At 46.2% G+C, this 27823-nt stretch overlaps 1 protein-coding gene across 1 annotated transcript in view; it reads left to right on the forward strand.

The window, feature by feature from the left end:
- Nucleotides 1–27823, forward strand: part of LOC121041939 (thrombospondin type-1 domain-containing protein 4) — a 196145-nt gene that overhangs the window by 148986 nt on the left and 19336 nt on the right. The window contains exons 3-8 of the mRNA XM_040493136.1: nt 8524–8699; nt 11095–11191; nt 15418–15690; nt 22023–22152; nt 23202–23406; nt 23991–24164. Coding sequence (XP_040349070.1) covers nt 8524–8699; nt 11095–11191; nt 15418–15690; nt 22023–22152; nt 23202–23406; nt 23991–24164 — 1055 coding nt within the window. The remainder of the gene's footprint in view (nt 1–8523; nt 8700–11094; nt 11192–15417; nt 15691–22022; nt 22153–23201; nt 23407–23990; nt 24165–27823) is intronic.

A 27823-nucleotide genomic window follows, 5' to 3' on the forward strand; every position in this document is an offset into this window, starting at 1 on the left:
TTTATGCATCACTGCGTGTATTTACCCTTTTGGTCAGGAGGCAGGGAGGGCATTTTTGAGATTGGAATTCTTAAACAGGACTATTCAGACACAAATAGGACTTTAAGGAGTTTCCAAGAATCTCTTATCTCAACTCCAAGGTTAAAATATGATAGATCAGGGGCGCCTGGGTGGCGCAGTCGGTTAAGCGTCCGACTTCAGCCAGGTCACGGTCTCGCGGTCCGTGAGTTCGAGCCCCGCGTCAGTCTCTGGGCTGATGGCTTGGAGCCTGGAGCCTGTTTCCGATTCTGTGTCTCCCTCTCTCTCTGCCCCTCCCCCGTTCATGCTCTGTCTCTCTCTGTCCCAAAAATAAATAAACGTTGAAAAAAAATTTTTTTTAAAACAAAAAAAAATAAAAAAAAATATGATAGATCAGAAGAATACAGCTCATAATTTACTTCTATTCAACAAGCATTTATTAAGTGCCAACCAAGCACCAAGTAGTGGGCAAAAATGTATACGTCACAGTATCTGTTTTGAAAGCACTCACCTTCTAGTAAGGGAGGTGGGTACGTAAATATATAACATAAGGCAGGGACATAAACTTAATAATAGAAACCAGCCATGACATACATGTTTGTCTAGATGCTACTTCCTTCTGTCCCCATCAGATTCGTATTCAAATCCTAAAACGTATTCGGAACCACCTTCAGCCTTTGGCAGTTTTGTGGGGCATCACAGTGACAGGGTGGCAGGATTTTGTGGGAGCTGTGCACACGGCCTTCCTTTAGCATATTTATACCTGGCAGTAGAAATTCAAAGCGTGTCAAAGAATGCTGGGGCTTTGACCCAATTTCTTGTTTGATTATACACGTTGTTTTCCCTCAATCAAATTTCTAGCTATTATCTCCTAAAAGGTAGCTTGAAGCTTTTGAAAAGTAGATGGGGTCATCAAGATTAAGTAATACCAGTAATGCTTGTTGCTAGTAGCATGTTTCTGCTGCTTCTTTTTTTTTTTTTTTAATTTGTTCATGTTTATTTATTTATTTTGCCAGAGCATGAGCAGGGAAGCGGCAAAGAGAGAGGGAGAGAGAGAATCCCAAGCAGACTCCACGCAGTCAGCACGGAGCCCAACATGAGGCTCGATCCCACGAACTGTGAGATCATGACCTGAGCCAAAATCAAAAGATGGACACTTGGGGTGCCTGGGTGGCTTAGTCGGTTAAGCGTCCGACTTCGGCTCAGGTCATGATCTCGCGGTCCGTGAGTTCGAGCCCCGCATCGGGCTCTGTACTGACTGCTCAGAGCCTGGAACCTGTTTCACATTCTGTGTCTCCCTCTCTCTCTGACCCTCCCCCATTCATGCTCTGTCTCTCTCTGTCTCAAAAATAAATAAACATTAAAAAAATTTAAAAAAAAAAAAAGATGGACACTTAACTGACTGAACCACCAGGTGCCCCATGTCTCTGCCTCTTAGCCTTCTTGACAGACAGAGCCAGGAGGTATATGCATGATATGTACAGATGCATACACACACATAAAAATGTGTGCACACACAAGTACATATAAACACGCACGTACATAATTCAAGATCATGAATTTACACTATCTCAAAGTCAAATGCATCCCACAATGTTCTGTCTGGCCTTCTCCCATTCCATATCTATGTCTCCTTTTCCACAACGAGATCCCTGGCTTCCAACAGCAACTCCAGGGTACTCACTTTGGAAAAATGTTTGGCAGTACAAACTATCATTAAACATACATGGGCCCGTGATCCAGAAATTCTATTTCTGGGGACATCTCCCAACAGAAATGAGGACTTACGTCCAGCAAAAGCATACACAAATGTCTATAGCAGCTTTACCTATAAGAGCCAAAAACTAGAAACAACCCCCAGACCAGTCAATAATGGAAAAAGCAAATAAATTGTGGCATATCCATATAATACTAAGTTGCTGTGGAAACGAATGAACTACTGATAAATGCAGCAGTTTGGATGCATCTCATGGACATGAAGTTAAGTAAAAGATGTCCAGCACAAAAGAATAGTATTCCATTTACTCAAAATACAAAAAGGAGCAAAATTAATGGTGCTAGAGGGCAGAGTAGTGATAACCCTGGAGGCTTGTGGGGACAGAGCAGGAAGGGAGCCTTATGGGGGTCTGGAATGGTCTATATCTTTATTTGGGTTGTAGTAACACAGTTGTAATACCAAGATAAGAAGTCATCGGGCTATAAACATAGAATTTAAATACTTTGCTGTATGAATTATATCCTAATTTTTTAAAAAATTGATACAGCTACCAGTTGGGTTGCTGGAAATTCGCTCAACTGAAATGAATTAATCAAACAAATCTCACATGTGTTCAAGAAATGATGACTACATCAGAGCTTAATCATCTGCCTGGCAGCTACTGCTTTTCTGTTGTAAGACACATGCCATGTCCATAATGTAAGAATGGGGAGAATCGTGCATCCTAGGATTTAACAACACAGTGTGTGGGCTTATCCGGTGTCTTGAGATAATTTTTGATTGTTGAGCTGAATTGGACTCTGTTTTACACCGTACCCCACCCAGGGCCAGTCATCACTCAAACCCGTCATGGCGTATGCCTTGTAAATAAAGTCACATGAATCTAGGTGCTCTCTAGGATCAAATAATGATAACGAAATCCCTGGAAAGGTTGGCGCTGGGAATCCTCAATGCCCACAGACGGGGAGGGTGGGTGTCGTGGTGACAGCTTCACTGGTAGGGTGGAATACAGCCACAACCTCCAGACTGGTCCTTTGTCCTCCCTGTTCTCAGCGTCTGCCCTGTTGTCCAGGCAAAGCCAGATATGAGACATGAAACCATTCCTGCCTTGATCAAGAAGCTTTCCCTGTTGATCAGGACTCGAAAATAAGAGATGGTTATAATAAAAATTAAAATATAATAAAGTAAGGGTGGTTTTCCAACTTTCAATATACCACAACCACCCGGAGGGCTTGTGAAACCCATATGCTGGACCCCACCCCAGAGCCTGGGGTTCAGCCAGTCTGAAGCTACACCTCTAACCAGCTTCCAAGGGGGTGCTGGTGCTGCTGGTCCAAGGGCCACACTTTGAGAACTACTGGTATAACGGAAAGAATATGAAATCGGAGCATCAAAGCTCAAGTCCTGAACTCCACTAATAATCTATGACTTTGAGCAAGCAACTTAATCTCTCTGAGCCTCTTTCCTCTTCTGTGTAATAAAGGTACTGTGTCCTGCTTGCCTTATGCAACTGGCTTTGGTATTACGTAAATTCCTTTCTGTTTTGAAAACCGTAAATCATTAGACCAGAAGGTCTTCAATTCTTTGTGCCGTGGACTCCCTTCTCAGATCCCCTCTCAGACCACTGATTTTAAATCCATAAAATAAGATACAGAAGAGTACAGCGGAAACCAATTGCACTGAAATATAATTATCAAAATATTTTTAGAAAAAGACTTGCTTCTTAGTAATTTTTAGTAGCATGTGCGTCTTTAAGATAGGAGATCTCACGGGGACTCTAATCATCACTGTCGTTGCAGGATAGTGATAGGTTTTTAAACAATATTTCAGACTACCTGTAACATCTGTAATGTCCTATGAATACATAGGTGATTTCTATTGGTGACAAAGTCCCCAGAGAAACTGCTAATTCCATTAGGATACAGAGCACAAAGTACTGCTGATACTGTTAGGATTGGTGGCTGAATTTATCGTAGAAGGAACACTACACTCAGGATGTAACTGACCCCTCCAAGGTGGTAGTGCGAGGTGAGTAGGTGTCTTCCGTTTTCAGGATATCCAGATGAGCGAGCATATTCTGAGACTCACTTGGGTTTGTGCCCACACGTGAGCTTCCGTGGAAGCCCATAGACTGGGGCGACGATGGCAGGGCCGCAGACCTCCAGCTGGCATCACGAGGCGGCCGGTGATGTCTGACCCTTTTGTCCTTGCTCCTGGTCTGCCACTTCCCAGACAGCTTCTTAGAACTGCCGAAACATCGAGAAGCTTGGAATTTTGTTAGGAGGAACTCCGTTCTCATTTCCCAAAGGGAGAAACACGACAAGCTCGCAGTGATCTGTTGGCTGTCAGGAGGCCACCTTTCTTGCTGGGACGCGGGGCGGGGCCTGGCAATTCGGCCGGCAGCAGCAGGCGTTAAGATTGTGGGATAAAGTGCCTGAGAAGCAGGGCTTAGTTCTATAAGCGATTCCTATGTGAATCTTGGAGAAGGGCTTTGTCGGTGCAGATAGTTTAGGCCAGACGTAGATGCCCAGAGTTGGCAGCTAAAACGAATGAAAGGCGTATGTCAAACGAGAGTGGAGGTTTCCTCTTATTGACACAGTTGCGACAAGCTTCGCTAAAGCTTGACCTTCCATGAACACACCGCTAGCGAGAGCCATGAGTCACCTGCACCTTTTTGTGGGGTAGTTCTGGACACCCTTACGCAGCACTGGAACTGCTTACAGGCACGTAAATTGTGGGTGCAGCTGCTTTCAATATGCAAGCCCAGGTGGGACTAGTTCTGGAGCCGTTTCAGAAGCTAACCTGTGGGCATATGGAATCAGGCCCATGTCTGCTAAAAACCTCACATGGCTTTTTTTTATGCTTTGCTATTATATGGTGAAAGATTCACCTAAACCCAGAGAGCAGGGGCAGGGGTAACAGTAGTAGATGGTAAAAAGATTTGGGGTCCCCATGTTTTAGTTCCTGGGAAACCCTCACGGTTCCCTCCTATGCGGTATTTCAGATGGTTTTTTAATGGACTTTTTGGTTTCCGGATAACAACCTCTTCTACGATATTGCCATTAAGAGCAATAAAACCTTAGCCAGAACCTACATCAGTTCTGAGCTTTGGATGCTCTGAATGAGATTTTAAGAAGAACCAGTAAAAAGAGGGAAATATGTATATCTCTCGAGAGTACTTCTGTTTGTACCATGTCCCTTAAATTAACTGAAAAATGTTGAAGCTTTAAAGAAGGTAATATACACATAGGGTAAAACAAATTCTAAATGGCAATAAAAAGATACAAAATGGGAAATAAATGTTTCCCTTCTTATCTCCCATCCCAACCTAAACCCTTGTTCCTGTCCCCAAATGTTAACAGTTTTATGACTTTCTCTGAAAAGCTTTATGCATGGGCATATGTGTTTTATGTATATGCCTTTATTTAAAAGTATATACAAATGAGATCATAGCAAACACACTATGTTGCATTTTGTTTCATTTAAACAAAACAGATGGCTCGGTCAGTTAAGCATTCAACTTCGGCTGAGGTCATGATCTCGTAGTTCATGAGTTCGAGCCCCACTTTGCTGACAGCTCAAAGCCTGGAGCCTGCTTCAGAGTCTGCGTCTCCCTCTCTCTCTGCCCCTCTCCGACTCGTGCTCTGTCTCTCAAAAATAAAACAAACATTTAAAAAGTTTAAATAAGGGGCGCCTGGGTGGTGCAGTCGGTTAAGCTTCCGACTTCAGCCAGGTCACGATCTCGCGGTCCGTGAGTTTGAGCCCCGCGTCAGGCTCTGGGCTGATGGCTCAGAGCCTGGAGCCTGCTTCCGATTCTGTGTCTCCCTCTCTCTCTGCCCCTCCCCCGTTCATGCTCTGTCTCTCTCTGTCCCAAAAATAAATAAAAACGTTGAAAAAAAAATTAAAAAAAAAAGTTTAAATAAAAATTTATCACGGAGTTCTTCTCATACCCACACACACAGACCTATCTCGTTTTTACGGTCACCTAGCATCCCACTGCGTGGACATTCAGTATGACAAATTATGTAAATAATCCTCTACTGAGGATTGAGGTATTTAGGTTGTTTGGGGGTTTTCTCTATTTAAAAAAAAAAATCTGCAAAACTTGGGGCGCCTGGGTGGCGCAGTCGGTTAAGCGTCCGACTTCAGCCAGGTCACGATCTCACGGTCCGTGAGTTCGAGCCCCGCATCAGGCTCTGGGCTGATGGCTCAGAGCCTGGAGCCTGTTTCCGATTCTGTGTCTCCCTCTCTCTCTGCTCCTCCCCCGTTCATGCTCTGTCTCTCTCTGTCCCAAAAATAAATAAACGTTGAAAAAAAAAAAATTTTTTTTTAAAAAATAAAAAAAAATCTGCAGAGAATATCCTTGTTACAAACGCTTTTGTGTCCTTATAAAAGTATATCCCTCAAAGTAGTTTCATGCGAGTACAATTCTTGGGCCAAGTGTGTAGGCACTTAAAGTTTTAGCAATGTAACCAAACTGCCCTCCACTATGGTTGAGTTGGCTTACATTCCCACCAACAATGTTATGGATGCCTGCTTACTCGCACACCTGCGAATTCCGGCAATAGTAAAGGTTTTCAAACATTTGCCATTCTGGTGGGTCAAGAATATCCCATCGTGGTTTTGATTTGCATTTCTTAAATTATAAGTAAGGCAGAGCAGCTTTTCATTTGCTTATGAAATATCGGGACTTGGTTTTCTTTAAATTGCCTGTTGATCATTCCTTGCCTATCTTTCTTTTGAGCTGGTGCCTTTCTCTGCTGTCCAGCTTTGCCTTGAGCAAATATGAATTCCTACTAGGTGGTAAGCTCTCTGCTGATCGCTAGACCTGTAACAGTGAGGAAACACCTTTTGGAGCCGGCAGTGTTCCGGGAGACAAACGTTAGTCCAGTCAGACACTGAATGGATGTATGTACAGAGTTAAGTGCCTTGGATGAGAGGCTTTCGCATCTCGTAGAACATGTGAAAGAAAAGACAGACCTGACTGGGGGTTGGGGAAGAGCTGACATCTAAAGAACAAATTGGATTTGGGGTTCAGAGAAACATTCTAGAAGAAGGAACAGAAATAAACATTAAAAAAAAATTTTTTTTTTAAATAAGCAAAGAGTCCTTATATTTTCGAGACACCTCCTGAAAAATATAAGGATAAAAGGGTCTGGGATTTGCAGAGGGAAACAGGATAAGCCATGAGTTGATAATTATTGACACTGGGTGATGGGTATACGGTTTATTATACTGTTCTCACTGCTTTTGTTTCTATATAAATTTTTCCATAATACATTGTAGAAAATTAAATTTAGTAAGTCTGTGAAAGTGAGGGTGCAGAGATCCAGTGACCATCACAGGCCCACTGTGTATATGACACCACGGGGTCTCCTTTCAACCCAATCCACCATTGGCTTCTGAGTTTCATCGTGTCAGATGCCCTAAGGGAGGAAAGTCAGCTCTCACATGCTGTCCTTTGTCCTCTCATAAACACAAGAACCTTGTTCCTTGCCGCTCTTCTCCTCTCTTACCTCCCCTCCTGAGCACAGACACAGTTACAGTTTTGTCACTTCTCACCTTCGCCAACTTGAACAAGTTCCCCCCCATCCCTGATCAACGCTCTGACGGGGACATGCGCCTGCTTAGCTGTGTCATGAGGATTAATTTTTTTTTTAATTTTTTTTCAACGTTTATTTATTTTTGGGACAGAGAGAGACAGAGCATGAACAGGGGAGGGGCAGAGAGAGAGGGAGACACAGAATCGGAAACAGGCTCCAGGCTCTGAGCCATCAGCCCAGAGCCCGACGCGGGGCTCGAACTCACGGACCGCGAGATCGTGACCTGGCTGAAGTCGGACGCTTAACCGACTGCGCCACCCAGGCGCCCCACATGAGGATTAATTTTAACCGTGTATGTGGGAGGGTCAGCATGGCTCCCAGCCTCAGAAGCCCACAGAAGTCAGGAAGGTCATACAAATGAATGAAGGTGATCAGGTAGGAGAGAATCGTGTGACCCTCTTGACCTATCTTTAGTTTTGTCACTTTTAGTAGACACACAAGTAGAAAGAATTATAAGCAAATTTCTATTTCCGTAAGACAAATAACAATGCAGGCATGATCATAAATGGAATAAATAACCCATAGCCGTCAATAAATGGACAGTACACTGAGACTCAGCCTCAGTGTGGGGGAGTATTAGGGAATGGGGGGTTAGGACAAAGCAGAGCACACAAATCCCATCTAAAGGGCGGTCCTCCTCAGCTCCAGCTGGTTCCTACCATGACAGATTGTAGAGCCAATGGTAACATGTCTTCTTGTTTTACAAGAGAAGCTAGAAGCTACAGAACCCAAATTGAATTTGGGTTCAATTATTTCAAAACAAAACAAAACACTATGACGGCCAAACTAAGCCTATCTGTGGGCCAAAATCAGCTCACCGGCTGCCAATGTGCAACCTCTCACCTAGATAATGGGATATACTACAGTTTCCCTTCCCATCCTTTTCTCTTCTTCCTCTAACTTTCCCCACCCCCCTCTCTATTTCCACATTCTTCTCTCCTGACTACTCTTGCCCCTCTTTTCTATCCTAAGTTCAAGGGGTGGAAGGCATTGAATGGGTTGAAGAAGTGAACCAAGAAGTTGAAGAAACCCGAAGGGATGTGATCTAGATGCCTCACCTCCCTCAGGGCCTAGATCAGTGCCTAGCACATAGTGGGTCCTCATGGAACACTTGACGTGGGGTCACTTCACTTTCTTGTGCATACCCTGCCCTTACCCGAGGAATCGTCTTGTTTTTCTCGACAGCTTTGCGAAGTCGTTCTGGCCGCTCCATCATCAACGGGAACTGGGCAATTGACCGGCCAGGAAAATACGAAGGCGGAGGGACCATGTTCACCTACAAGCGTCCAAATGAGATTTCGAGCACCGCTGGAGAATCCTTTTTGGCCGAAGGCCCCACTAATGAGATCTTGGATGTCTATGTGAGTTTGGATGTTTCTGGACTGTTTGAATTTTGCATCTTGCTTCTTCTAAGTCCCACCCTGAGCGCAAATAAGCAACAGATCATTGCCTGTGCTCAATAAAACCATTTGAGCTGAGCCTTTGAGGTGCCTAAATGCTTGGCGTTCACCTCCACCATTCACCTCTGAATGTACCTAGCTCATAGAAACCTTAAACTCTGCCAGATGCTTATTACCCTCAGAGTTTATTGACCCCTTAAAACCATTTTTACTTGTTGAACCAAATCAGAGGCAAAACATACCCTTTATTTCATGAGCATTGGCTCCGCTCCCGACACTTTTTTCCTAATGCTAATTTGGCATGTTTTCTTTTTATGGCAAAAGAAAGCAAATGCCCAAGGCAAGACAAGACCGCTCAAGTTCCCAGCCCTCTTCAAATTCTGTGAAAGCAAAGGAAGAAATGAGAACTGCAGAGTACTCCAGACGATGTGCAATAAAGCTTGAAGGAACAATACAGACGTTTACTACAAGTTCCTTGCCTTACAGAAGACACAATTCGGGATTTATTTTACAAGAAACTAAATTATTAGGTTGCCCAAGAGTATAAAATGGTCCTTATTTTTCAAAGAAACCACTAAAATCCAGTCTTCTTAAAATGCTCAGGACATAAAAAAGGTGACAAGACATAAAACTCAAATCAGGTTTTGATAAAGACAAGCTCAGCCACAGACCTGTACTCTCTTCCCATCTCTAAAGCCATGCTAATCTACATGCTATTTGCTGTCTTAGGATTCTATAAATATTCGTTCTCCAGCTGTACAGTTACACGTTCATTCTTGTTGGGCCTAGTGGCTCATAGACTAGAGACTATAAAAGAAGCCTTGTTATAGTTAATTTTGAATATTTTTTTTAAGACTGTCCAGTTGGTTGTTGGACTCTGGGTAAGTTTCCAATGGCATCAGGGGTAAAAACCCAGGTTGTTAAAGGCCCGGTGTGGGTGGTCTGGGATTCGGTGGCCAACAATAATTTCATAAATGGGACAGGGTTTGCACTGGCAGAATGCTCATGCAGAAGAGGCATGGGGGAGGCAGGGAGGGTTTCCAGCCTCAGACCCACTGTTAAATTATGTGGAGAGAGAAACGAGAGAATTAGGGGTAGATGGTGGGAAACAGAGGTCACCCCACTTCCCCCCTTGGGGCTTTGCGCTCACCACCATGGTTCCTGGGTGTAGGGAGGTCAGTGGTTCTCATGTCTGCCTTCCCACGGGTGATTGTAGAATGGAGGCCCCTTTTCACATGTAGGAAGAAGGTAAGGGATGATGGCGGGCAGAATGGACACTCTCATCAACAAAACAGGTCCCACCAAGCAGGAGTGACTTGGAGACGCTTGTGGCTTAAAGATTCCAAGAGATAGCTGTGATTCTAACCTCTTGCTCCAGATGAAGAAATCAAAAACCGTGAGACCATGGGACTTGCTCTAGGGTATACAACTGGCCAACAGGAGAGCCCCTTTATAAAGCAGTAGGGACAGTGTCTCCTTGCCTGGCTTGTATTTACACTGAGGATTCCCATTCTGCTGCTCCATTTAGCCCAGCGCCCTGCCCCTCGCCAGGAAGGCCATAGGCACAAAGGACTCTGTGTTCCAAAGCCAATAGGGAGGGATTTTTTCTGCAAAGGCCTGCTGATTGATTTTGTGGTTTTTGTCCCAGATGGTGTTTAATTCCTGACTTCTGCTGCTTCCTGCTTGATATCCTGCTTTTGTCATTGGTTCCTGAGAGAACAGGAACCAGGGAGACTTACTTGCCTTACACCTGTTTTCCTGCTCCCCCCCCCCCGCCCCCCCAACTCTCTGTGGCTCTGGAGCTTTCCATGGATGAGAGGGGATGAGATCCAGAGCGTGAACGAGGGAGAGGGTGGGGCAGACCTTTCCTGAGCCAGCCTCATGGCCAGATAGGGTTCTTTGAAGGAACCTCAGGGATGTCAGGCTGGCTCTGCCCAAGGCGGCTGGCTCTTCTTTGCATGATTTTCTCTCGCCACCTAGTGTTCAAATGTGTTCCCCTGTAGCATAGACATGGCTGTCTGGGCTATTTTGAGAGCACTGAGCACAAACTAAGCTATGGTGTAAGACGGTTGAGAGCCAACAGAAAGATTCTGCTACCATTGGTCCCATCTTCCTATTTGGAATGTATAAAATCTTAACTTTCCCCCTAGTTTTCTTCCAAGTTCTTCATTCTTCAAAAGCAAAGAACAAAAAACAATCCAGGAAGAGCTTTCATTTAATCTGCCACAGGTTCACTAATATGATTAGATCTGAATCAACCCACTCATTAATAGATAGTGCCATTTATACCACGGAAACTTGGCCCACAGGCAAGGTGTGTGTGACAGTGCAGTGACATTGACCTTTGTGTTGTCAGATGATACACCAGCAGCCTAATCCGGGAGTCCACTATGAGTACGTCATCATGGGGACCAACGCCATCAGCCCCCAGGTGCCTCCTCACAGGAGACCAGGTAAAATCTCTTGTGTTTCTGCCAAGCATGCCTGCTATTTCCTTCTAAAGCCCCCCTGTCTCTTCCTGTGCATCTCCCTTGTGTCTCTCAGTCAACATGGAGAAAACCCATGGGCACGCACTTAATATCAGAGAATGCTTTACTATTTGTCTGAGCCTTTGCTGATGAGCGTGTCTCATTCACTTGATTCAAAAATAAGGTGGACATCCTAAATCTATCTTTCCAGTTCGACATTTGGAAGCACCTCATATTAGGTTCCTACAGCTGCCCTAACAAATTTTCGCAAACTTAGTGACTCAGAACCACACAAATTTGCTATCATACGGTTCAGGAGGTCAGAATCTGTCCAACACGGGTCTCGCTGGGCGGGAACCAAGGTGTCGGTGGGCCATGCTCCTATGGGAGGCCCTAGGGGGCTCTGTCACCCTGCCCCTTCCACGTCAAGAGGCCTCCTGAACTCCTTGCTTCTGGGCCCCTTCCCGCATCTTCAAAGCCAGCTGAGTAGCACCTTCGGATCTTGGGCTCCGACCCCATTTTTCCGTCATCACATCTCCGTCTCTGACTCTCGTCCTCCTGCCTCTTGCTCGTGAGCATGCAGATGATGACATCGGGCCCATCCAGACAATCCAAGACAAGTCTCCATCCCCAAATCTTTAACTTCCTCACATCTGCAAAGTCCCTTTTACCATATATGGCAACATATTCACAGGTTCCAGGGATTAGGATGCAAACATCTTCAGAGGGCCATTATTCTGTCTACTTCATGCCTTTTCTCTTGGTCCCCTTTGCTTCCGTCAACACTGCTTTGACTTGTAAGAAAAGAATAATGAGTTCACGCCTAGCTGTCTACCTCTTTCCCGTGGGCTTTGCTGATAGACACAGCAGGCAGCCCTCTGACTCCACAGATATTTCTTTACCAAATGATAATGGAGCCCACCACCCAAACGGAGACTTTCTTTTCCATCTTTTGAACAGGAAGGCCTGCATAAATATTAATGGTATCATCACCCACACACTGAGCCCTTGCTCTGTGCCAGATACTGCTGAGCCCTTCACACAGATTAACTCATCAAATTATCACAATAGTGCTCAGAAGAAGGTGCTAGTATTAGCCTCATTTTAAAAGTAAGGAAATGGAAGCTTAGATTGACTTATCTGCCCCGGTCCCACAGGGACCTCAGGTCAGCCTGTGTGACTATGTAACTGTTACGCTTCTTTGAGTTACCTGGTCTGACAACTGTCCTGGGAAGTGAGGGCACAGGAGGCCCGGCCCACCATCCTTCTCCAGCCCACCAGATGGATAACCGGGTTATCTGATTGTCACAGGTCAGGCAGAAACCACCTGGCTGCATGGAGACAACAGGGTGTGTGCCCAGCCTATGGGGTGCCCGTGTTGTCCAAACAGCAAATCAGCACAGCAGGAACGACACATAGTCTGAGAAACCAAGTGCAGATGGCAGAATATTGAGGTTACTGGGGTCTGATGCTGATTGATAAGGCAATTGGACAGACTACTTGAAATCATATAAGGTGATGATGACTGATAACAAGCCTGATGAGTCTCAGCTGATCGGTAGCATGGGATTGATGACCTGGGGCAGGCAGGCCCAGAAGGAGTCAGTTGTAGAAAGATGGTGAGGAGGGGCATTCTGGGAGTCGGCTTTACCCTCCATGAACTCAAATTCAGCTCTGCTGGTTTCTGCTGGCTTGCTTCAGACAAGTCAGGAACTCTCTGAGCACATCCCCAGTCTACAAAATGGTGAGGGGGAAAAAACCCTACACTCCCGGGATGTTTTTGGAGGCGACAGGCAGTGGAAAAGGATTGAATATCAGGTATCCATCCCGGCACGGTGCCCAGTGTATGCGAGGTACGCAAATGATTTTAAAATGTTTTTGTCTGGTAGCATTTTAGTCTCACTTATAGCGGGATGACTAGTCTTGATTCTGTTGATTTAAACTGCATATAATTTAAGCCATGAAATATCTTAAGTAGCCAACGAAATAAGAAATACGGGTGAAGGGTGGGAGAGCCCTAAGTTTTAACCGGATTCTACAGTAACTCTGGGGTCTGCCTCCTTAGTTTGTATCGAACTTGAACAATATTCGGTCAAAATAGAAATATATAAAGTAAGATACAAGTGCTCCATAACTGGCCAAACTTGGAAGCAACCAAGATATCCTTCGTTAGGTGAATGGACGAATAAGCTGTCTGGTACCTCCAGACAGTGGAATGTTATTCAGCACAAAAAGAAATGAGCTGTCAAGCCATGAAAGGACATGGAAGAAAGGTCAGTGCGCATTATTAAAGTGAAAGAAGCCGATCTGAAAAGCCTCCACGCTGCATGATTCCAACCATACGACATTCTGAAAAAGGCAAAACTATGAGGACGTTAAACAGGTTCCCAGGGGCAAAGGGGGAGGGAGGGACGAATAGGCAGACAGAAGATTTTGAGGGCAGTGACACTATTCTCAATGCTACCGTAATGGTGGGTACATAGCGTTACACATTTGTTGAAACCCATAAATTGTACGTCACCAGACTGAGCCCTGATGTAAACCATGGGCTTTGGGTGATAATGGTGTGTCGATGCAGGTTCGTGGATGGCAACGGCTGTCCTATTCTGTGCAGGATGTTGATGGGGGAGGCTGTGCGTGTGTGGGGCCAGGGAGGATATGGAACCTTTCCACTTAATTTTGCTGTGACCCTAAAACTGCTCTAAAAAAAAGAATAAGGTCTATGAAAAAAAAGAAAAGGTAATATGCCCCGACCTCATCCCTCCCACCCCATCCCAAGAAGGAATATCTCTTTACAACTTGGTGGGATTCCACACAGCCCTTTCCTGTGCACATAGAAACACGCTTACAGCCCCTTGGAACCTTTGCCTGCAATCCAAGTGTACAAGGGACATTGCATGATGGGCTTTTCCAGAAGTCTAACTGAGATCTCACCTCAACTGCAAACCTATTTGAAACTTGTAGAAAATTCGATCTCAGTAAATATGGGGCCCCCCCACACCCCTGATAGGAGTGAAGATCACCATGAGTAAGGTCTGCAGTGCTCAGGAAGCCCCAGCCCCCTGACTCCACCCTCTCCTCGCCTTAGAAATACTTCTCCCTCTCCCTGTGTCTCTCAAAAAAATGCTCTCCACCTTTCCCTCCTTTCTTTTCCTCTTTTCCCTCGACTGGCTGGGTATCTGGGCCTCCTTATCCTTCCTGAGAACTCAGGCTTTCACTGTAGGAAGGAAGGGCTGTTGACTTTCAGCAGCTTGTACTCTCTCTCCTGCAAAACTCCGAGGCCAGAAAACCTAAGGGCTTGGCCACTTGGACTGGGAGAGGAGGAGGAACAGACGCAAGGGGCAGAAAGCAGATTTAATCTCCGGAGGTGTCCAGCCACACCTCTGCATGTATGTGTATGCAGGCTAAACTCTGCCGTGCTTTTTCCTCTCATCAAACAACGGATCGGTCATCTTTCCATATCACAACATATATTTTCTCCGCTTTTTTTTTTTGTTCCATTCTTAAAAAAAAAAAAAAAAAAAGGTAACCTAGCATCCATTCATGGTTGTAGCCTGATGGTTTTTAACCAGGACCCTGGTGGCCATTTAAATCCACTCCACTGTTTGGCTATTTCAAATAACGCTTTACTAGCCATGGTTGTACATGCAGCTTTACTCAAAAGAATGGGACTATTTGCATGATGAATGTCCTAGAAACTGAATCGCTAGGTCAGGAGGCACGTGCGTGTAAAACGAGGGTGGATGTGACCAAATTGCCCTCCAAAAATTTGTGTCTATCTACCCTCCCCTTCTCCGGTGTATTTCCCTGTACTTTCCATGAGAGGTTTAGGGATGTTAGGGTCTCCAAAGTTTCTGATACTGTCAGGCTAATAAAATTGTGGTGGTTGTTTTTGTTTTAGCATGTGGTTCTTTAACTATGAGTGAAGTTGAGCGTTGTTGTGTGACTTTTGGCTGTTTGCATTTCTTTTTACGTGACTTGCCTCTTCCTGGCCCTTGCCTGCTTCTCCTCCTGAGACATCCGTCTTTCTCTCATTCGCTTTTAATAATGGTTTGGATATTAGGGAAATGAGCATCTGCATGTTTTAAGCACATGTGTTGTGAATTAGAAATGGTGGCATTCTGCATAATTTCTAATGTTGAAGGGATCTCCTCCGTGGGACTCAGCGTCCAGACCGATCTCTCTTCTGTGTGTGCACCTGCCTCTCCTAGGGGAGCCCTTCAACGGCCAGCTGGTAACAGATGGGAGGAGCCAGGAGGAGCGAGAAGAGAAAGAGAGGACCGAGGAGAAGGAAGGAGATGGTGGGGCGCCTGAAGTGTTCACCTCAGGATCAGCGCAGGCCTTCCCAGTCAGGCATCCCGATGGATTTTCTCCCCATCGACCGGACGATTTGGTGCCGGCGGCACCACAGTCCCCACGGCGAAGCCGGGACCACAACTGGAAGCAGCTCGGGACCACAGAATGCTCAACGAGTTGTGGGAAAGGTGAGCTCGAGTGTGGGCCGGGAGGGTGTCCGCAGATCCCTGCCCCCCGCCCCCGCCACCCGGTGAGGAACGAGTAGCTGGGCTCGAGGCACGCGGCAAACCCTCCCCTCCTTGAGCCTGACTGTGGGATTGGTCACTGGTGTGACGTTGTGTTGAGGCTCCCCAGGAACCCCCCGCCCAAGCCTGATGATCCCCAAGAAGGACATGCAAGACTCAGAGAAGCTGCCAGGCTTGCAACTTTTACAGTGAGAAGATACAGACGGGCATCATCGGAGGGAAAACGCGGGTGTGGCCAGGTCCGGGAGAAACCAGGGGCCAGCTTCCAGGTGTCCCTTCCCAAGACAGTTGCATATGGATGCACTGAATTCTCCCAGCAATGAGGGGCGACCGCAGGAGCCAAGTAATGCCAACCGGAGAAGCCCCTCGAGCTTTGGTGTCCAGGGGGCTTATTGTGGCTCAGTCGCATAGGCACGTAGCCCCCACGTTCCCGACATTGGCACCCAGAAGTCAAACTGAGAGACAGGACATGGCCCGAGACCTCAGGCACAGAAAAACAGGCACTCACCCAAATCGCATTGTTGGCATAAACTCTCTTGTCACGCTGATACAGCGTGGTCCCAAGACATAGAGAAACACCCCTGTCAGCCGGATATTCCACGGGCTCAAGGGGCCGGTCCTGAAGATGGGCCTTTCTTTGGAGTGTGCAGGGTCTGAGCACCCTGAGTTAACCCTCTCCCGCATGCCACACTCATTAATGGCCACAGAATGTGCTCACAAGGTGTAAGGTCACACAAATACCAGACAAAACTCATTCTCACATCTGAGATTCCAGAAAAAAGCATGCCGACTGGGCTTGAGGTGTTAGCTGGCTTTTAGGCTCACCAGCACTCACAGCTCTCTCCTTTCTGTAAAACCCTCATGCTGTATCATCCCATTATCCCGACCCCATGGGCTGAGACCCCAGGGACAAGCCTGCAGCCCAACGTCACCAGCTCTGTGGACTCCTGGCAGGAAGGGAGACCGCACACCAGAGGGCACACGGGGCATCTCCCTAAACCAAAGAAAAGAGAAGAGTTACAGGACTGGGGAGAAGAGTGGATGGTGTGCAGGTGAAATTTACGTAAAGCTGGTCGTGATAGGCTCAAAACAAAGCGTGGCTGTGTGCGAGCGGGTCAGTATCAGTCTCGGTCTGAACTGTGAAGGCGATCCAGGGCCCTGTTTCCTGGAAAGCCCCAAAGCTAAGGTAGATGTGGAATGTGGTATCCAGAAACCCCTTCTCAAACCTGTGGCACCTGGTTGGAAATGAATGCTGTTTCCCAGTTTCAAGGTGGCCTAGGTCCCCAGGGCAAGGATTTGCCTGTGACCATCCAGGAACTGTGATGCAGGGATACCAAATGCATAATAACACCCTTCTGTTTGTAATGAAGTCCTGTTGGTGACCCTGGAAGAGCTGTGCTTTGAGGGGAGGTTACCACAGAAACGGGGAGACTGTATCTCAGAAAGTTTCTGCGGACAGGAAACTGACACAGTGAGAATATTGGTTTGGGGACTTTTTTTTTTTTTTTCCTCTTTTCTTCAAGAGGCTTGTACCGGAAGGCACAAAATCCGGACACTTTGACAGAATTTGTGCATGGAAAAGCCTTTCACCACCGCCTCAAAGCCTTTATCTTGTTCCCAAGCACGTTGGCTTAGTGGCTTTTGAGAGTGGGATTTGGGTGTTCTTCACGGGAGCTGGAGCCCCTCCCACCTGGAACCCCACCAGTCCCATGATGACCGACAACCAGAGAACTGATTTATGGAGCTGATATTGTGCAGGTTTTATCGTGCTTTTACTTAGTTGATGTGCAAAGAACGTGGACTGGAGATTCGCCGGGCTAACCTCTTTTTCAAGCTCTGTGAGGAAAAATGAAATGCCTATAGAATGTGTCTTAACAGAGGCAGAAGGCTAGAGATGATTACACGTTAAGGCCAAAACCACTTTAGTGAGGACCCATCCATGAATCTGAAGAGGTGAGCAGTACAAAATGCAGGTGACGTAGGAACCCAGGGTCCAAATGTGTTCTTACCGAATACTCTGTAGCTAGTGGTATGGTGCCCACTAGAGGAACTGCTTACATTTGTGCTGGGTAAAAACGAGGGAAAGTTATAAAAATAAAAATTGTTGTCATGTGGTTTTATATCAAGGATGGCACGTATGGGAGATTCTCTTCCCTTTCACGTCCGTAAAGATCGCCTGGCCCAGCCTTTCCAGGAGGGTGAGATGTAGCCTTGTCCAGAGACCTTTCGGTTTTGCCTTGGGGACTTAATAGGATAAGGACATAGCTGTGCCATTTGCCAGCTGCCCCTTCATGCTGCTCACACGGTCCTGTGTTCACTGAATAGATGCCACTTACCCTGGTGGTCATTCAATCAACAGGTCTCTTATCTGCTCTCTACCAGGCATGATGGAGGCACCCCATCTCAAAAGATTCTGGTTATCTTCCCCCCAGCCAACCCCAGTCTGTGTGATCCGCACGGAGATAAAAAATCTGCCTCCCTTATTATTCTCTGGTATGGAGCCAGCAAACTGTTCAGACCTGCTGAATGAGCACAGATACATCTCCTCTGGGAAGCCCTTCCCAATTCTGCAAGGTCCCACTTATTCCACGGGACCTCCCGGCAATTCGGGACACATTTTTGTCCCAGCTCCGTGTGGCCTAGCGGTCCCCCCGCATGTACACACACTTTGCGTTGCCTGCACCTGGGATCGTACCAAGCACGCACGGGGGCACCCCTCAGGTGATTCTTGAATTACCGAATATATTGTCACCACATCTCAAGTGGGGTGTAGACAGCTTTTAGAAAGCGTGTAAGAGTGGCTTTTACATCTTCATTATATCTTAGATACGCAAGGCTAGTGTTGCCTTACTTGTGTTTTATCCGTAGCTGAAAGAGCGTGGATTTATGTATTCGAAACTGAAGAATCTTTTTCTCTAGATTTCCATATTATCTTGTTTAACGTCCTTAATAGAGTCTTTCTCTTTTGCATTGTGGACCCACACACACATATACACACGTCATCTGCCCCTCAGATGCCCAGGATGACGTGTGCATTCTCTTCTTTACCCTGATAAACAGCACGGCTTGTCCAGTCAAAGAGACACGGAAGACGTGCCTTGGAAATCAAACAAGAGCAGAGATGTACTGTCCCCCACCCCCGCAACTTGTACTCCCAGCCCCTTTGCTCTCCCTCGTGACAAATGGCAGCAGCCGGGGGTGCCCCTCCCTTGGCTCCCTGGAAGGTTTGCTCCCGGCAGCAGCGGCCACACCTGCAGGACAGACGAGGCAGCGTGGATGCGGCAGTGTTTTGCTCAGCAGTAGTGACAGATGTGCTGGGACCAGGACCTTCTGAGCCTACTGGTGCCGCCCAGCTCTTTTATGCACAACACAAATCCACACCCCCTGCAACCTCACCACTTGTCCCTACACAGACCTCCTCCAGTCCTGGTGGAGCTCACCAGGCCACACGTTTCCATACGTCTCGTCTGAAAACCTCCCTTTTGGGGAAATGCTTTCAGCATCACGATATCACCATCACAGAGAGGGGCCCCGCCCCGAGCATCCCAGATGGCTTGTACTCCATCCAGCATTTTGCCCAGAGCTCTGGTCAAAATTTTGGCTTGGCCCCATTGATTCCTAGGGTACCAAGACTAGGGTGATTTAATTTTTTTCTTGCTCCGTATTTTGTCCCTCTCTCCACAGTGCCTCACCGGCCTCTATATACCGTCCCCTGAATTCACTGACTTGCCTCAGTTACTCATTTTGGATTACCTGCGGCACTGTCCCCTCCTCCAGGATAACAGAGTCCTGTTTTGATCAACACGCACAACACAAAACCCAACTAAGACGATCCCGGATTTTCCCTGCTGCCTGAAGCCCAGCCAGCACCTGACCTCACCACCCCATTCTTGCTTGCCAGCAATTAGAGGCATAATTGAATGGCACGCTGTACAGTGAAGAGATGGCCAGGTGCCATTTTGAGTGACAGTCCCCCTCTCTGCGGAGATCAACAAAGAAAGAAACCATTGTGGTCACTGGAGTCGCTAGAGCTCTGGTGCCTTCTCACCATCAGAGAGAGAGCCTCTGAACCCATGTCCTTGACTGAACACGGGAGCTGAATGGTGGACAAGTGCTCTGTAAAGGCCGTAAGGGGTTGGGGGAGGCAGGCAGTGGCCATGTGCTAACAGCCCTAAGCAGAACCCATCTCTCCGAGGCACAGAGCATTGCTATGGTTACCTGCATCCTTTTAGCTGAAGATATTAAACTGCCCCCTCATTTGCGTGCCATGTGGTTGGAATAGTTACTTTTGCTTTCCAGTTCACAAACTTGCTAGCAGAAAAGTTAGACCCACATGGCCCAAAGGGATAAATAATAAGATTTTTACTGAATCCCTTAATAGCTGGGTCCCAAAAGGATACCCTGCAAGGCATGAATGGAATCTTATTCATCTTTGTGAAGTGAGCACGATGTGCTTCATGTTCGTTGAATTTAATTAAAAATCTCTTCTTAAAGGAAGCAGGTATGTCACTAGACAAAACTCAACTCCACAAAAATTGTTTGCTTCCTATTAATTAAATTAATTTAAGGGAAAAGTCAGTACTGCTTTTTTACTCAGCTAACAATTATACTTAATTGAGACATGACTTTAAATAATGGTCTCAAGGAATAGCCGCCTTAGAAATTTTTACTAGCAGAGTGGTTTTGAAACACATGACCATTTCAGATTCAGAACTGTCTTACAAACTGTCGAGTTTCTTACGAGAACTTCCCTCTGGCTCGATCATCACACAAGATCAGCTGAAACAAGCATTGACACACTTTTCATGGCTGATGAAATATTGCGACCTTTATGTTAAAAGTTATCCCTCCAGGTTCAATTAAATTGTAGCAAGTTGGAAGTTCAGAAACTCTGAACGCCTGGCCAGTTAGCAACAGAGCTAAGACAGAGCTGTAGAATAAGTGATAGTGTTCTGCCCAGCAGGAATTGTGTAGTGGCCTCGACTGGGGGTTGGCTGCGGGGACAGGCAATTATTTGTGAAGAAGCAACTTATTTTTCAGACCGTTGGTTGGCCTGATGACATTTCTCTTTGTACACCTTCACTAGTAATACTCCAGAGCTGCCACCAGGGAGCAGCAGAGAGAGGAAGGCAGAATGGAAAGGGCTTTTTTTGAAAGCGACAGATCTCACTTAACAAATTCTGACTTTCTCTCCAAGACAGATTTATCTCATGAAGCCAGTGAAACTCCGCTGTGTATTTAACACAAAACAACAGGGGCGTCTGGGTGGCTCAGTCGGTTGAGCGTCTGGCTCCTGGTTGCAGCTCGGGTCATGATCTCACAGTTTGTGACTCTGAGCCCCGAGTCTGGCTCGGTGAGTCAGTGACAGTGCAGATCCCACTTGGAATTCTCTCTCTCTGCCTCTCCCCTTCTCTCTCTCTCTCTCTCTCTCTCTCTCTCCCTCTCTCTCAAAATAAATAAAAACTTTTTTTAAAAAGTGTTTAAAACAAAACAAAAAACAACAACAAAAACCCCGAGGAAGTTAGTATGATTTTTTGTAGCAAAGTAATAAAAACAAATATTAGATCTCTGATAAGTAGCCATTCAGCATTTTTATTGAGCAGCTGTTATTCTGCTAGGTACTGGGATTACAGGGATGGACAAGAATGAGTTCTGTCTCTGAGAAGCTCACTGTCTCATGGGAAGCAGACATCCACTCAAATACCTAAAAATACCATTGGATCAGTACTTTATTCGGGGAATGTGTGAGATGCTTTACAAAGGGGAAGCCAGCTGCTCCTCTAGCCTGTCTTAAATCTTCCTACTTCTCTGCATCAGCCTGCCTCTTCATCATACAGGCACACGTTCAGCTGCCTGGACGGCCCCCTCCCTCCAAGACACATGTGCACACAGCTGCCCAAACCCAACCGTTCTCTAGGATCCAGCTGGGGCTTCTGGGACCCTTTCTCTGTGATGTCTCCAGAAAACCTGCAAACGGTTATTACTAGTGCTCACAATCTCTCTCCTGCCTAGTGCTATCTTGAACTGTTACAAAAACTATTTTTGCCTGCCTCTAGCAGCCGTGTCCGCAAAGAGATCGTAAGCTCTCCGAGGGCAGTGACTATTCCTACCCTTCTTTGCACCCACAGTGCCTGGCGGCCCGTGTGTGTGCGTATGGATTGTTCCGTTTCTGTGGCCTCTCTTCATCGGTACCTGGGTATCTCTGCGCATCTCCACCAGAGTCCACCATTCAAGTGTGCGGGACGGTCCCTCAGAAGTTCTTCTTGTGTTTGCAGGATCGCAGTTCCCGATTTTTCGCTGTGTACACAGAAACACCCACGAAGAGGTTCCCGAGAGCTACTGTGACTCCAGCATGAAGCCGACCCCCGAGGAGGAACCCTGCAACATCTTCCCTTGCCCAGCCTTGTAAGATGGCCTCTCGGTGCGGGTGGCCTTTTGTCGGGTCACTTCTGCTTGCTCGTGCATAGGACCTCAGTCGCAGATACAATCCGGTTTTTAAATCTGTGTACATCTGATTTAGGAACATGAGATTTGGTCTGTGCATAAGCTGCAGGCTGTTCAACACGCGCACCTGTCTCGGGATGCACACAGTTAACTTGCAGCCCTGACCAGCCAGCCTTTGGTAATCAGGAGCAATTACGTTTTAGCCTGGCAAGGAAAGGAGAGAAGGAAGCAGAGAATTACAGTCCAGCGTGGTCAGTGTGGTAGGTGGGCTGTGTACACAGAATAATGTGAGTCACAAAGACAGCAGCCAGGAGGAGTCGGGTAAAGAGTCTCAGGAGAGGTCGGGGCTGGCTATTGAATGATAAATAGGACACTTGCAGAAGGAAGGACAGGGGAAGGGCCCTAAGAAGGGTCCAAACGTAATCTTCAAAGTAACAGATACATTCTCATAGGTAATGAGCATGCGCCCATGTCTTATTTTTTTTTTATTTTTTTTTTAGCGTTTATTTACTTTTGAGACAGAGAGAGACAGAGCATGAATGGGGGAGGGTCAGAGAGATCTGAGAGGGAGACACAGAATCTGAAACAGGCTCCGGGCTCTGTGCTGACGGCTCAGAGCCCGACGCGGGGCTCGAACTCACGAACCGTGAGATCATGACCTGAGCCGAAGTCGCCCGCTTAACCGACTGAGCCACCCAGGCGCCCCGCCCCATGTCTTATTTAACTGAATGACAAAGCAAGGGGACAGGAGAGGATTGTGAAACTGACAAGTAATTAGGAAAAAAAAAAAAAAAAAGGAATACTGGAATAAGATTTCTAAGTTCCAAAGTGGGTTACTTTCCTTTACGGAGCCCGATGGCCCTTGGGCCGACCATTAAGAATGCTCTAGGACGAGCCTCACCCGGAAGGATTCTGACGGTTCCGTGCAGGCTGGCTCGGGCGGGGTCTGGCTGTCTTCTTGCGGACCGACGCTGACCCGTCCCTGTCGCTCTCTGTCATTCCCGAGCTAGCTGGGACATCGGAGAGTGGTCTGAGTGCAGCAAGACCTGCGGCCTGGGCATGCAGCATCGCCAGGTTCTGTGCCGCCAGGTGTATGCCAACCGCAGCCTGACGGTGCAGCCCTACCGCTGCCAGCACCTGGAGAAGCCCGAGACCACCAGCACCTGCCAGCTCAAGATCTGCAGCGAGTGGCAGATCCGGACAGACTGGACCTCGGTAGGCGGGGCGGGGCGGGGCGCCGCTCCAGAGCTCCCCCTGCAGCGCTCACTGCCTCCCCACCCCCACCCCACCGCCCCGCCCCCACCCCAGACCTATCAGGACAGCCCTGAGGTCTCCTGGAGGGAACCCGTCCCAGTGCTTCCGGAAGGCCTTTTGTGCAACCCACAGAATAGACCCATGGCTTGGGAGAGTGTTCCCGCCACCCACGGCCAACCTGAAGGGTGAACCCACGCGAGTCACGTGCATACGCGTCTCCTCGCTCTCGCGTGTCATGAGAAGCCAGGTCCTTCCCCTCTTGCACCCCTGTTTTACAGATGACAGAACTGAGGCCCAGAGCAGCAGAGTAGGCAGGACATCCTACTAAGGAGAAGGTCTTAGGGAAAAGACTTGTGAAGTGTTCGGGGCTGGGATCCCCCTCCCCTGGGACAGCACTGCGGGGCGGGGGAGGGGGAAAGAGGAACTCAGCCACACAGTGGGTCCCCTGCTCAGGTGGCAGGTGACCAGGATGAGGGCACCACAGCTAGAGAGGCCCCCGGAGGTAACACCACCCATTCCACTGACGTGATCTTGCTGTGTTTTAGTGCTCAGTGCCCTGTGGGGTGGGACAGAGGACTCGAGACGTGAAGTGTGTGAGCAACATCGGGGACGTGGTTGATGATGAGGAGTGCAACATGAAGCTGCGGCCCAACGACATTGAGAATTGCGACATGGGGCCCTGCGCGAAGAGCTGGTTCCTCACCGAGTGGGGGGAAAGGGTGAGCATGGCGGTCGCACACTGGGTTCTGGAGCCGGGCCCAGGGTCCACGTGTTACCGGGCGCCCCAACACCACCAAGACAAATCGCCCGCGAGAAATTACTAGACTTACTAGAAACCACCAGACTTACTACAAGTTACTAGACTTACTAGAAATTACTAGGATTACTAAAAATTACGAGGGTAATTTCTGACTTTGGGGAAAAGGCCCAGAGACGACCTCTCGCAGGCTTTCTATCCTTATAGGAAGACGGAGGGGCTCCGAGAGGGAGCACTGGGTGTGAAAGAATATTAGTTCTCCTTTGCACCCCAATGAATATTAAATAGTGAATTTACTATTGGATTTCTAGCCATCCCAGAACTCCTTTGTGTTCAGAGTAAACTGGGCAAATTTAGTGCACAAGCAGATGAATAAAAAGAATGACGCTGGGCTTTCATTTTTCTGTAGGGAAGACTTTTTAAAATAATGTTGGATGGGGCACCTGGGTGGCTCAGTCGGTTAAGCATCTGACTCAGTTTCAGCTCAGGTCATGATCTCACGGTTTCGTGAGTTCAAGCCCCACATCCGGCTGTGCACTGACAGCTAGGAGCCTGCTTAGGTTTCTGTCTCTCTCTCTCTCTCTCTCTCTCTCTCTCTCTCTTCCTCTCTCTCTGCCCCTCCCCTACTCACATTGTCTCTGTCTCAAAATAAATAAATAAACTTGAAAAAAAATTTTTTAATAACATTAGATGAAAATAATTTTTGTCAAATATACATAAAACCTTCAGCTAAAATATCGGTGTCCTATAATATAAAAATTTATGATACAAACACAGAATTTATGATACCAATTTAAGTTATGAAACAAAGGAACAAAATAGCTTGAAGTCTGGAGCACTTAAACCCTTTTAATCCTTAATCCATTGTATGTAACCTCATGAAGAATATGCAGTGCTCAAGGTAATAAGTTCTTCTATGAATATCCAATGACTTGTATGTCCAAACAGACTAGAAACTTAGAAATTTTTCTGAAGGTTCACATTCCCTAGAGCAAATGAAAGTTTCAGAATGCTTGTGTAAAGGCTAAAATAGCTGAAATTATTTTCTCAGGAAATGCTTCATCTTGATCAATCATTATTCTAGAATGCAAAGAAAATTATTTACAGAAAACAATGTAGTTAATAATAGGCTATATGCAAAGATAGGCAATGCAAGACAACTGAGTTTCTAATGCCTTTCAAATATTTATTCTAAAATATTTAATCATCGTTCCTTTTTTAATGTTCACTTATTTGTTTTGAGAGAGAGAAAGAGCGCCACCCAGGCGCCCCTTAATCAAAGTTCTTATATGACTACACACTTAATAACTTCCCTCCACTTAATAAAATAGTAAAAATGCCATTTTCTGCTTTTTTAATGTGCATTTGCAAACATTTTCTCTCACAGAGTTTTTCACTTAAATTATATGGATTTCCAGGGCATCTGGGTGGCTCAGTCAGCAGAGCATCTGACTCTTGATTTCACCTCAAGCCATGATCTCAAGGTTTGTGGGATTGAGCCCCATGTCGGGCTCTTCACGGACAGTGTGGAGCCTGCTTGGGATTCTCTCTCTCCCTCTCTCTCTGCCCCTCCCCCGCTCACACATGTGGGCTCTCTCTCTCTCAAAAATAAATAAACTTTAAAAAAATAATATGTATTTCCAATTAAAGAGCTAATGTAATTATGGACAAAAAATAATAACATTCACTTTTTCTGGTAATATAGTAACATATACTATTATAAAAATATGAAAAAAATCAGAAAAGTATACCAATAATCTCTTCACTAGCAGATAATAATTTAAGATTTGTAAGCTTAAAAAAAAGCTACTGTCAAGCTTTTTCCTACTCATACATACCTTACATACATAGCTTTTTTTTTTTTTTTTTTTTTCAGAGAGAGAGAGAGAGAAAGAAGATGCAAGCAGGGGAGAGGGGAAAAAAGAGAAAATTTTCTTTTTTGAGAGAGAGAGAGAGAGAGAAAGAGAGAGAATCTTAAGCAGGTTCCACGCTCAGCATAGAGCTCGACACAGGGCTCAGTCTCACAGCCGTGAGATCATGACCTGAACTGAAATCAAGAGTCAGAAGCTTAACCAACTGAGCCACCCAGGCGCCCTTTATACATATCTCTTTTGTACTCTTTCATATTTGAAGGATACAAATCATAATACTACACATGTATAATTTGGTAGCCTTCCTTTTTCACGTATGTATTAATTATAAACATGTTGATGGCATTAGAAACCTTTAAAGCATGACTTTTAATTAGACTCAGCTATTGTTTGTCTACTATAACTGAATCGACCCCTATTCTTTATTTCCCTTCCAAAAAAGACTTGTAAATTTCCCTCTAATGTAAATTTACTTTGCATTTTAACATAAGTACTTGATGGATCTAACTCATGCCTTAAAATTCTAAATGGAGGAAGGGGTGACCACTTCATTCTTCTGTTAGGAGAACTTTTTTTTGGAAAGATGTTTTAAGCCATGTGAGTTTAGTCCTGTGTTGTAAGAAATTTGGTTTATCTACCCTTAGAACGTGTCATTATTCCTGAATGTTTGTGCTTGGAATAGATGAGTGGGAAGGGGGTGCAGGTGGCTTTAGGGAAAGTGCATTGGCTGTGGCATCACTTCCCCCAAGGGCTTATTTCTCATTATACCTTGAGTAAGCCGCTCTCTGACCCTCAGTTTCCTCATTGGTAACGTTGCTGAATGAGCATTAAGGGGTAACATATTCGAAACCATGACCTAGATGAGACTGGGACCTTGGAGTGGGCTTTTGAGTCACGACTTAGCCTCACAAAAAGGGTCAGACCCCAGGAATGACCAGCTGGTGGCAGTCTTTCACATGTAAGTAGTGGCTTTGTCTCAAAATCAACCATGTTGAGCTGTAGTCTCAACCACGCAATTTTTTTTTGCAACTGGAAGAAACATGTGTTGAGCACTTAATAATGCCAGGCATGAATGAGATCCAGCTTCCATTTAATTAGCTCAAGTGGGAGAGATCAGACAAAGTGTGAGTGAAGTTTACAAACACTTAAAGGATCCAGAACACATCCTATTGCCCGATTGCAAATAAAGTTAATTAATCTCTACCTGATTGAATTGAGGTTGTAAATTCACATCTGAATCTTCTCTTAAACTTCCAGGGATATATAGTTTTTCTGACTCACTGACTCACCTTAAAAATATCCTTGCAGCTCCTTTTAATTGAGGGTGGACCTTATGAGACATCGGCATCATTGACTTTTTAATTCAAAAAATAAACTTTAGTGACAAGTTTAAACACACGTGCAATATTTAGTCACAACAGAAAAAAAATTGGGGGGAGGCGCCTGGGTGGCTCAGTCGGTTGAGCATCCGATTTCAGCTCAGGTCATGAACTCACGGTTCATGGGTTCGAGCCCCGCATTGGGCTCTGTGCTGACAGCTCGGAGCCTGGAGCCTGCTTCAGATTCTGTGTCTCGCTCTCTCTCTGCCCCTCCCCTGCTCACGCTCTGTCTCTCTCTGTCTCTCAATAATAAATAAACGTTTAAAAAATTTTTTTTTAACTTTTTTAAGTCCACCACCCTCATATCTTAAGGATATTTTCCAAGAGAAGAAACAAAACATTGAGCTTTTTGTTAATTACAGAAGATGATA

Source organism: Herpailurus yagouaroundi, unplaced genomic scaffold, assembly GCF_014898765.1.
Source record: "Herpailurus yagouaroundi ecotype Mexico unplaced genomic scaffold, PumYag 184, whole genome shotgun sequence".
Lineage (NCBI taxonomy): Eukaryota > Metazoa > Chordata > Mammalia > Carnivora > Felidae > Herpailurus > Herpailurus yagouaroundi.